The sequence below is a fragment of the Misgurnus anguillicaudatus genome, chromosome 8 (genome assembly GCF_027580225.2).
Source record: "Misgurnus anguillicaudatus chromosome 8, ASM2758022v2, whole genome shotgun sequence".
Lineage (NCBI taxonomy): Eukaryota > Metazoa > Chordata > Actinopteri > Cypriniformes > Cobitidae > Misgurnus > Misgurnus anguillicaudatus.
The window spans coordinates 25,534,418-25,546,425 of NC_073344.2; the positions used below are offsets into that span (position 1 = coordinate 25,534,418).

Here is a 12,008-nt window from a genome sequence, read left to right on the forward strand (position 1 = left end):
TGTAACAATTGATAGGAAAATGTCTTTAAAGAGAACCTCAGAGTGGGCGAGAGAGAGAGAAAGAGGGAGAGAGAGAAAGAGAACTGGAAGGATGTTAAAAGTGAGTGATTTGGGTTGGCAGGGTTCTGGTGGAGGAGTGTGGTGGTTCTGAAGTCCTCCAGAAAGAGGCGCCAGTGTGTCCGGCAGGGGCCCTGACCATGAGCCGCTTCCCTCCCCAGGAGTCACAGCCACAACACCCCCTAACAAACCCGCTGGCAAGCTGACGGCCGTTGCCACGGCATGCTTCTTTAATATCCAGCAGAAATCGAAATATCTTTGTGGGTTAACACACAAACACAAATATTCGGCATCATGCACGCTGACATATAACCTGATACACACATGCACACACTCACACACAACTGTTTGGCATCATGCACATGCTGTACAGACATGCACTCGCGCTCAAGCATGCTGACTTCACATGCATTTACACACATGCTCACCACTAAAAATAAATATATAAAAATCATTTGGTTCTCTCATTTATTGCCAAGAGCGGTTAGAGGGACATTTTAACATGATGTTACAGCACGTAATGGGAGGACGAAAAATGCTTAAGGCCGCACAAACCAGTTTGGCTTCTAATAGCGAGGCAGACGTAGACAACTGCAATGCTTGACCTAGTATCTCCCGCCTAACGCTGGTCGGAAGCCTCTGTGTTTATTTGAGTCTCGCTAACTTAAAGCAAACCTTTAAAGCAAAAATACACTTAGGTGGACAGTGATGGAGACCGTCTTCATTCGGTCTGTTAAATGGACTTTCGTTAAACAATCAAAGCCAAAGAGGGCAGAAATATAAACACTGGGCACAGATTGAAGGACTGATATTGTCTCCTGTGTTTACCCAAGGGAAAGAAAAATCACCATTACTGAATGGAAAGAAAATGTTGAGAAAAAGACCACATGTGTCTCCTCCAGAGTTCCTGAAGAGATCTCAACAATGTCTCACGTTGGGCTCAGACCTCTACATTAAAAGACAGACATGCATCAAAAATGATGCATCAAAAAGCAATAACACGAGTGTAGGGTAGAACGTTAAGAGTGCATGTATACGTATCGTAATGTTGTTGTTGAGGGACGTGCTGAAATTAACACACGGGTTAGTTTGAGCACATAATGACGCTGATGAGATTTCCCTTAAACGGCCTGGGTTTGGAGCCGGACCGCTCCAGAGCCACCAACCGCTGCTGCCGCCAAAAATAACACGGCAGCGCCACTCCAGCCCGCAGCGCGGCCCGCCGCAAGAGCCGGGATCAAAACACACACAAGAAAAGGAAACACAGCACATTGAGGGAAGGAAAAAATTGTTCATATAACTTTACTCGACTTCTTATAAGATACACAGAATCTGCTGATGATTTTGGCTCCTGCTAAAGCCACAAAATTGAATCTACAGATGGGGGCCAAGGCTGCAGAGAGGATGCTTGGTGTGTGTGTGTGTGTGTGTGTGTGTGTGTGTGTGTGTGTGTGTGTGTGTGTGTGTGTGTGTGTGTGTGTGTGTGTGTGTGTGTGTGTGTGTGTGTGTGTGTGTGTGTGTGTGTGTGTGTGTGTGTGTGTGTGTGTGTGCGTGTCAATAGAGATCTGATGAAATAAATCGCCTGCAGTGGCGCTTTATAGTAAAATCATTCAGCACAAGCAATTACATTCATATTTCAAACGGCAGTGAACAGATCACGAAATGCTCAGATTAAAGTTTGATAAAGGAGACGCCATGGCACGGCCACAGCAGAGCAATGGTTTTAGATGGATGTGTGACGAAACATTGACATTAAGCGCATTTTCTGCATGAAACACAGACATACGGTGTGTAAGCAATTGTTACATAAACATGATTGCAAATATGAGTAATTGAACATTTAATGTGAAACCGATGATTTGCTCTTAAAAAACACCACATTGTAGTAATGAAAGTTTATTAAAGAGATAATTCTCTCATCATTTACTCACCATCATTTGTTACAAACCTGTATAAATGTCTTTGTTCTGATGAACATGAAGGAAGATATTTTGAGGAATGTTTGTAACCAAACAGTGACTGTTCATGAGCCCCATTCACTTTCATAGTAGGAAAAAAGAATGCTATGGAAGTGAAAGGGTTTTACAAACGGTTTGGTTAGAAACATTACACACCTAGCTTCCTTCATGTTCGTCAGAACAGTAAATGTAGACAGGTTTGTAACAACATGACGGTGAGTAAATGATGAGAAAATTTAAATTTTGGAGTGAACTATCCCTTTAAGATGCGCGTGAACAAGCTCATGATGAATCAATGCTGCCCCACTGAGGAGACACGAGAGATGCGCACAGAAAAGAGTGGTGTAGAGGAAAACAACTTTTTAAAACTCCTTTAAAAAGAATGGGTCTAATTTAGTTTTAAAATAATTTATAAAATTATTGAAATATTTATAAAAACAATATTATTACATTACTTGATGTCTAAACATTACCGCCACGATGCTTTGCTCTTATCGTTATGCGTTTGTTGAGGGGCTGTGATTGGCTCTTGTAGTATTTTTGTATTTTGACCTTTACATTGATTTGCATAAATAAAAGAAAAAAGTAAAGTTGACTCCGCTAGTTTTTGTTTTAATTGTTTTAACCATTTAATAACGTATAAGGACAGTGTTTTGTAAAAGAACCTGAGCTTGAAAATATGTTTTATAATGTGAGTTATTCACATCAATACATTTCCACTAGATGGAGCCATAAACATCTAGTCTAAGCAGTAATGGTGTAACATAAAAACAGTCAAAGAAAGTATATTAAAAACTATATATATATTACAAAAATAACATACATTATAAAAAGTATAAAAAATATAACTGACAACTATTTAATCTTCCCTTGCAATAGCAATAAAATATTTATTTTATCCTAATTGAATAATTACAAACGACTGTAATGAAAATGTACGATTTTAGACAATTATAAACTGTAATATTAAATTATATATTTTGTATAATTTATCATTTTACAAATTATTATGAATATAAAATAATAATTTAATATAACACTTTATTATTGACTGAAATCGTACATTTTCATTACAGTCATTTGTAATTATATTGCTATTGCAGGGGCAGACTTTTACTAGTAAAAATATCAAGATAAAATAGTTGTCATTAATATATATTTTATAACATATTTAATTTTTTTATATTTTAATATATCTTTATAATACGACAAATACAAGTTATAATACAGTCAAGACAACTCATAGGAAACATTTTCTGTGGGATTGGCCTAGATTCAACCGTAGGATTCAACCATTGTTATTAAAATAATTAAATTTGAGTCAATCCTTTCATCGCGGTGATTTCCTATTGGCTGCAGTCTCCACGCTGCGTTACGTCACTGGACAGCCGTGAGTCTCGCTGTAGTGTGATGCGCTACGTCCAGTCGAGCTGCTGTAATCTTGTGGGCGATACGATTACAAGACAAAAAGGATTTTAAAGGAATATAGTGCATGAAATACAAGAAGATTAGCGTTATGACATTGCTGGTTAACAACACACGTTTTATGGGTTATAAACCGCTGGTTACGTCAGGTTAAGTTAGAAGCTCATGCTCGCGGTCAGTCAGTTCACGTTGGTTTTTGGCGCGTTAGTTTATCTAATCTGTGGTGATAAAAGCGTTTGACTTCTCTACCGACAGCAAATGTCTGACAAGCATGTGTTAGTGGTGGAGTCAGAGTAAAGCTGTGTAAATGCGAGCGTGTACTACTGGAGATTAAAGCAGTATGGCATCGTGGAGGATCGCGTTCATCGCTTTATTGTGGGGTGAGTCCAACTCTCTATGTATATAAATGCTATTGTGTGCGGATGTGGTGCTGGGTAATCATTCGATAATATCGTGTTGAATGTTGAGGTACCGCGGTATTCGTGGCTTTTTGACATCTATCAGTGGTCTTCTTGAAACTACCAAGTACACTGGGTATTACGTAACTAACTAGCATAGGTGATGCTGTTACTCAATTCATTACCACACCCTTACAAAAGTACTCTGGTACAGCGATTCTGTCAGATGATAATTGGAATTAACCTTTAGTTTCGTTTTCAATTTCATGGTTTATCTCTGCATGTAAAGCCTTGTGTGATATTTGGTTTTTGTAATGAATGAGATTTTCAACCATTCGTATGCACATTGATTTAGCTCTTTATGAAACATTCTTACTTCGTTTGGCATTTTTTCGTGTTCAGTTTTGTGTCCTCCACAAGTCACAATAATGACGTCATCATGTACCATGCACATGTTTTCAGGATTTTCTCTGCTGCAGTTGTGTGTTTAATTATACATCTGATCTGTTTTTAAAGCCTTCTGGTTTCGGTTCATGAGAGGATGTGTGTTGTGTCACATATTGTGATGAGACATCAACACTACAGCCACAGACAGAAATGACACAAAATATGTGTTTGTAGGAGATCACACATTAATGCATAATAATTATTATTTTGCATTATTTACAGTCACTACTTTAGTGTTGTTGATAAGTCAACCCAGCAGTCTCATACAGTTTGACATGATCTAATTCATCTAAAACTATTTAAAACAACATTAAAGTTAATGTCTATGTTATTTGTCATCCACTCAGTAACCGTTTTGGTTTAAACGATATATGTGTCGTGTAGTAAATAGGGAAACGTCTCGGCACATGTCTCGTTTTTCAAGTTGTGTAAGTTTTTGATGAACAGGATCATGGACACTATCACACCCAACCACTGGTGTCAACAGCATAACAATAGCTTAGTTTATCTCGCCAGTTAATCACTAGTCAAACCGTCAGACACGTTATGGGAAAACTTAGTTTTTTTTTTTCAGATAGATGACACATTACCACTTGCTTTTATTGCTATATTGCCTTTTTTATGCAAACATCCTGTATGGTTGTTACAGAGACAGCTTTATCATGAGTAATCACACAGTTTGAGTTCCGATGCTTTTTCTGACCCTTTTTGATTGTCATCGGCTGTTTTAAAGGAATTGTCCGATAGTGGGGAAATTGCTTTTATCTCCCAATACCGATTATAGGCCAGTATATCGGTAGGGTTGGGAACCGAGAACGGGTTCTTATTCAGTTTCGGTTCTGTTTTTAAAAGAATCCGGAACTGCACATAATTCTTAAGTTTCGGTTCAAAAAGCAGTTTTGATGTGAAACAAACATGTCTAAAAGAAAGTCAAAGTGTGGATTCTAGGGCTGTTGACGGTACAGTGTGACACGCAGTGGTGTGCACGTCACAAACTATGAAAAATATACAGTACAGTCTCGGCCATTTTCCTCCTCTTTAAAGCGTTTGGGGGCTCCAGAGCGTCTGTTGTTGCATTGCTTGACGTTGTGACGAACACCCACTGTTGAAAAAACAGGGTGCTTATCAACACAAACGTTTTTTAAGAAATTTATATCTGATCCTTGTTTACATTTTTATATTTCAAAATGTATGCATTATATATAAGCCTATATGCATCAATGCGAGCATGCACATAAAACAATTATATCCTGCAAAGGCTGCTGTACGAGTAATATGACAAAACACTTGCTCCAGCATATATATAAATCTCAAATCATACGTTTTGAGAACTGCTGCTAACATGTCAACAGGAAAAAATTATATAGTGACTGAAAATATGAATTCACTTTTCATTTAAAATATTTTGACACTGGTTAATAAACACAAATGGAATTGTTTAATTATTGTGTATTATTTTTTATTAAATGGAATCGGAACCGGGAAATATATTGGTGCATCCCTAGTATCTGGTTGAAAAACGTTTGCCCCTATATAAAAAGATGACATCAGCCGTGAGGCCAGGACTGACAGAATGGTTCACTGTTTCTTATTTGTCGGCCTATTCATTCAGAAACACATTACACAAACATTATGCTGGACTGGGACACCAAGCAGTTACTGGGCTCAAAAAGACAATAAATACCTTTATTACCATTCGTGGGAATTTTTAGAAAAACCAAAAAATGAATTGCATAGGTCAAAATTATTGTTTTTCCTTTTGTGCCAAAATTATTAGTTTATTATGTAAAGATCATGTTCCATGAAGGTGCATTTCATACCATACCATAAACTTGTCAAATATCAAAACTTGGATGCAAGTGGATGCAGCATAGTCGCGATCAAAATTGGCCAGAATCTCGCCTACAAACTTTGCTTTGCTATCCATTCCTTGGGCTTCCCATTCAAGTTTAGTTCAAGTAAAAGCTTAAAATTGACCCCATTCAGTAAACAAGGTCAGTACAGCGGTAAGCCAGTAGAGATCTTAAATGGACTTTTCTTAATATTTCTTTTTTTTCTTTTTTTTGATGATTTTGGTTAACTTGCCAGACTGTGCACAGCTAACACAATTTACTGTGACATATGTTCATTTCCTGTTTGTTTTGTTCTTTTAGAGTTCCATTGTTGTGTTTGCCGTGACGTTTTTGTCCCGCCCGGTCCACTGTACCGAGTAGCCGGGTTCCCTATGTCCCTGCCCTGTACCGTTTCAGCATACGAAGGCTCACGGACTCAGGACTTTGAGTGGTCCCTGTACCGGGAGGATGCCAGGGGTCAGCAGATGCATGTGGTGTCCACACGAGATACCGAGTTCCCGTACGCTCCCTTCCAGCCTCGTGTACGATCGGGCGAGGTTCGGGTGGAGAGGGACTCGGGCGACAAAGTCAGACTGATAATCCAGAGGCTCCGCCCAGAGGACCAGGGTCGTTACGAATGTTACACGCCCAGCACTGACTCCCGCTACCTGGGGAACTACAGTTCATCAGTGGTGGTCAAAGGTGGGTGGCATAAAATGAAACAACAAATGAAACTTTAAGTGCCATTAGAAATTCTTAGACTTTTAATTTAAATTCAACTTCCTGTTGGGCGTTCATTACTGCCTTTTTATTTGTAATGTATTCTTCTTTCTGAAGTGATTCCAGATACTCTGCTCATAACACACTCGCGCATCCTGAGCGGCCAGCCTATGATCGAGGGGGCGGAGCTTCAGCTGACCTGCATGGCCTCCGTCCAATCGGAGCAGCACACTCACGTGGCGGTCACGTTTGGCATGCGAAGCAGCAAGGGGACGGAGTCCGCAGGCCACAACCTTCGAGAAATCATCGCCTTGGATCGCGAGCTGCACGTGACTCCGGGGCGAGGTGGATCGTATGAAAGGAGATATAAAGACGGAGAAATCGCTCTGGAAAAGATAAACGGAGATGGAGGAAGGGATCTCTACGTGCTGAAGATTAGTGCGCTGACACCGGACGATTCGGGAGCGTATTTTTGCGAAGCCGTGCAGTGGATCAGAGACCCACAGGGCACATGGGAACGCATCGCTCAGAGAACCATGGAGATGGGAAATCTCATCGTTCAACCTCTCGGTTAGAAATAAACAACAGTTCTTATTTAATCTGATTTAAATGCAAGGTGCTTTTAATAAGTAGTTAATCTAAAAAACTTCTGACACTCATGTGCGATTTATTTAATAACCAATCTGTTTAATTTTATTGTTTACTCTCACAGCGGAAACGCTCACCGTACGTTCGAGACCAGAAGGCGTTGTATCGCTGCAGACCGGCGCTCCTCTCACGCTCACCTGTAAGGTGTCTGGCGTGGGTTTGTGGAACCGCTCGGCGCTCCTCGTCCAGTGGATGCGGCGCGGGCGGACAGGGGGAACGGAGGTGGAGGTGGCACGCATGGGTACTGACGGTGTTGTGAGCTGGGGCGATGATGTCAGCAGGGCAGGGGGAGGCAGTATGGAGAAGGAAGCAGACGGGAGTTTCTCTCTGCGCCTGTTTTCTGTTCACCCCGTTGATGCCGGACTCTACCGGTGCGCCGTGAGCGTGTACGCCGGGCGACTAACGCCAGGACCATCGAGCCCTGCTACCATAACTCAGAGGTCTGATTGGGTCACAGTGAACTTGAAGACTGAAGGTACGTGTAAATTTATGGGTAAATCTTACAATCTGTGAACAATGTGTACAAACCTTAAGATTAAAAGATAAGAGTGATGCCTCATAGGGTTGCAAAATTCTGGGATTTTTCAAGGCTGGAAACTTTCCATGTGAATTAATGGGAATAAACTGGTTGATCAAATAAATCTAGGCTTGATGAGCGTATCAGGATTCTTCAAAATTTGTATCATCCTGCATGCATGTCTGCTAAATGTTTATTTATGTTTGTATATAATATAGTTTATATACATTTTCAAAAAATTTTGGTTAAGTTTCCAATTTGGAATATTTCCAAAATTCCCTAGATTAAGTTCCCATGGAAAGATTCCAGAAACTGCAATGTAAAATGAAAAATTTTTTGTTCCTGTGCTTCATCAGATGTCCGTGTATCCGCCACCATTGATCTGCTCCATCGACCGCTGTTGAAACGAGGCAGTACGGTCATCCTGCTCTGCAACGTTTCTGTGCTGACCACAGGTCCTTTCCAGGTGGAAGTGAAGTGGTTTCAGAAGGCAGAAGATCCTGAGAGAAACAACATCCCGTTGTCAGAGGACAGCAGAGGTCGCGCCCTGGCGACACTGACCTACTCCGGTCTGGCACAGATCCACAGTAACAGCAGTGAACTGAGCGTCGATCGCGTGTCCACGAGTTTTTACAGGCTGAGAATATTCTCGGCCCATGATGAGGATCAGGGTCACTATCGGTGTCAGGTGGAGGTTTGGTCACAGGACCCACACGGCGGATGGTACAACACAGGCGGCAGAGCGGAGTCTGAGACCGTACACCTGTACCTGTATGCACGAGGTAAGAATGATGTTTTCAACTTTATAGGAGCCGCTCGTCTCACAGCGATTCTGCAATCCATCAAAAGTGATGCTTGAATCTGTTGTGTAGTGTTTAGTGCATGTACAAATAAATGATATCTATCATTTTGAGGTTGTCCCTATTTTTCTCTATTTCTCCCCATCATCTGAATTTTTTTTTTAAATTGCTGTAATGGCGATCAAAGCCATTTCTGCTCTTTACTATTGCACAAAGGATTTTAAGCGTGAATCCTTACCTTGTCTTTCAATGTTTCGTTTTCTTGTTGTCAAGTTTATTAGGAAAAATATTAAAGTATTTAAAAAAATGAGTCTTGCACCAACCCTTCTGTCATAATTTTTATACTTAAAAATTGTTGCATATACGTAACGTGTATAAACTAGTCAAAGTCACACGATACGGTGCAAATAACAAAAATAAGCATTTTTTAAAAACATAATTACTCTTTATATAATCAAAATGTTACACACTTCTTATTAATGTGGTTATGGCTCTAATAATGGCAAAAAACTAAGATCCGTCAATGATTTTCTTAAACAAAACTCAGCTACCTTTGTTTTATATAAGTAAATGTGTGTTCAATAGTTTAATTTAAGGACACATTATATATATTAAACAACTGAAAATTGAAAAGTAGATTCAAGCAGATCTTTTCAAGAAGGAAAAGACTCGTTTTATACAACAACCCTGCCAAAGGTTTACCAGGAAAACCTTGTGTTGTTCAGAAGTGTTTATAAGGGTGTTGAATGGATGGTTCGTGGTTGATATTTGCATTGACGTGTTTTTACCTGCAGTTGCTGATCTGCTGCTCATTCCCCTGGTGATCGGCGTCTCGTCTGCGTTGTTTATTGGCGTGATGATCATCGCAGCTGTGACGTGTTGCTTCATGAGGAGACTCGCCAAACAACGCTCTAAAACAAGGAAGTAGGAAACTCATGCAAAAACCAATGAGAACATTCAGTGACACAATACTTTGATTGAAATGTGCACTCAAAACGGTACCGCTTTCACGCTTATTCATGTGTGCATGACACACAAATGCATGTGTAGACCCACACAAGGTGTGGTGTTGTTATTAAGCTCCACTTTTAGCAAATGTTGTATGCGCATCTGTTCAGGAAGGAAAGACTTGTGTGCTGGATATAAATATCTGCTAAGCAGTAAAGATACACAAACATGAAATGTGAGTTTACAGTGGATTCTGTCTCTCGTGTATATGTCATGCCATAGTTTATCATTGTTTGTTTTTGTATTGGTAATGAAATGCACCTTATCAGTGAAGTCCACTGCAGTGTGACCCAAACCTTCTCTAATGTTCACTCAGATTTACTTCATTATAAACACAGACATGTCTGGGTCATGTTTTCAGCCAAAATTACATTATATTTGATAATTATATACTGCATTATATTTTTGCAAAAAATATTCTTCTTATTACTGCAGTATAATAAAACATTCAGTTGTTTATTTAATAATATTATTGTTATTATTAAACAGCATAAATTACATTTCGGTACAGCAAATACCACAATTGTTTTAATTGTAGTTTACTAATGTACAAGTTTTTTATCATTTACACAAATTTTGGTTTGTGTGTTTTGGTTGTAATACAATAGAAAATAATCGTAATGTTTTTTATTTGAACTGCACATTAAGATTTTCCTGAGTACAATACAAATGTGATCAAAGGGATCAGAACCACTGAGATACAAGGTCCAAAAAAGCTAATCAGAGGTTTACATCTAATGTTTACACGTTAAAGACACAACGCTGAGAGAAACTGGGATGACTTGAATGTCTGTATCTCATTTAGTTGTTACATTGTTACAGAGCTAAAAAGAAACATCCTGATGTTCATTTTGTCTTTTTTATGTTTCCTGAAACATCCTCAGATTTGTCACTTTATATCAAGTTAGAGGTACAGTTTATACAATATTGACACAAAAACATTTTTTGTTTTATACAATGTGTTAAGATCAGTTTATTTATAACCCAATCATCGGTGTATATAGATATTGCGTGTTGTTTTTGCTGAATCATTCATCTGATTGTTGTGTGTTAGATTGCAGTAATGTGATCTTCATTCTCTGATGTTAAAGACACATTAACTGTGAAATAAAGGACTGTGTGCTTTCTGTTCTTATTTACCGTGTATGTGTGCAGAAATCTGATTTATCCTCTTATTCAGTCAAGTCACGTGATAGGAGGTGAATATTAATCCTCATGTCTCTCAATCCGCTGATGTCATTCTGACCCGTATAAGTCTCATAGTTTATACTCATTCTGTCCTTTATCAACAAGACAAACATGACAGATCTCTCTCGCTATCAGATGCATTTCAAATTCAAGTTGTACATTTATTTTCAGGGCTACTATACTGTGACACATTGATTAGAAAATAGATTGTACATACAGGGTTATCTATCTTTTAATACCTGGATGAAACTATCCATTGGCGTTTATATGTATCTGTTGTCTGTCCGGCACAGATATCCGGTTGTATAACCAGATTTATAAATGTTATGTGACTTATTACTGTGAAGACACAAGAAAATGACAGCATGACAACACTTTTAGGGCCAGATTTACTAAATTGAAGAAAATTAACGCGAGAGCGCAATTCCAAAAAAGCATGAATGGGATTGTTAATATCTGCGGGTTATTTACTTAAAAGGCGCAAATTAAATAACACAGATGCAAAAGCTGATTTCCATAATGACCGATGCAATTTATTAAGAGCAGCGCAAATTAGTCCGGGGTAACAAATAATCCGAGCTGATGAGGTGCTGGTGATTCACTAACACCTGATGAGATTGAGTTCAGCACCACAGACATCACAGCTAACGAAGCCACCTGCTATTATTGTGTGACTTCTCCTCGTGACTCCTCTTTTATTTCCTCCAGCAAATAAACAATAACATGGTTTAGCAAACAATATTTTTGAATAATATGTTCCTCTGGTTTCGTGTTAAAACAATCCTATGCCTTGTATCACATGCTTTCTGATGTCACTTATCAGCAACAATTGCAGCCATTTTAAGCACAAAATGAATTAAGACATGCTTTTTTCAGGGTTAAATAATGGCACAAATACCAGTAATATCACATGCGCAAACATTAGTAAATCATGTTACTCATTTAAATAATTCCTCCCATAAATTTTGCATCTAAAAGGGAAACTTTAAAAATGCATATGCAATATGGTC

At 38.9% G+C, this 12,008-nt stretch overlaps 1 protein-coding gene across 1 annotated transcript; it reads left to right on the forward strand.

Moving 5' to 3' along the window:
* Nucleotides 1-3,387: 3,387 nt before the first annotated feature.
* igsf8 (immunoglobulin superfamily, member 8) lies at nt 3,388-10,945 on the forward strand. The gene is made up of 6 exons (XM_055212997.2): nt 3,388-3,820; nt 6,439-6,819; nt 6,955-7,407; nt 7,550-7,960; nt 8,359-8,784; nt 9,597-10,945. The coding sequence occupies exons 1-6, from the start codon at nt 3,781-3,783 to the stop codon at nt 9,728-9,730; spliced, it is 1,845 nt and encodes a 614-aa protein (XP_055068972.2). The 5' UTR covers nt 3,388-3,780; the 3' UTR covers nt 9,731-10,945.
* The last annotated feature ends 1,063 nt before the right edge of the window (nt 10,946-12,008 follow it).

Excerpts from the sequence above, each read along its gene's own strand:
- igsf8 (XM_055212997.2), top strand. The coding sequence starts at position 3,781 with ATGGCATCGTGGAGGATCGCGTTCATCGCTTTATTGTGGG. Across the intron at positions 3,821-6,438 it reads GTTCATCGCTTTATTGTGGG|AGTTCCATTGTTGTGTTTGC; the intron begins GTGAGTCCAACT and ends TTGTTCTTTTAG. Across the intron at positions 8,785-9,596 it reads CCTGTACCTGTATGCACGAG|TTGCTGATCTGCTGCTCATT; the intron begins GTAAGAATGATG and ends TTTTACCTGCAG.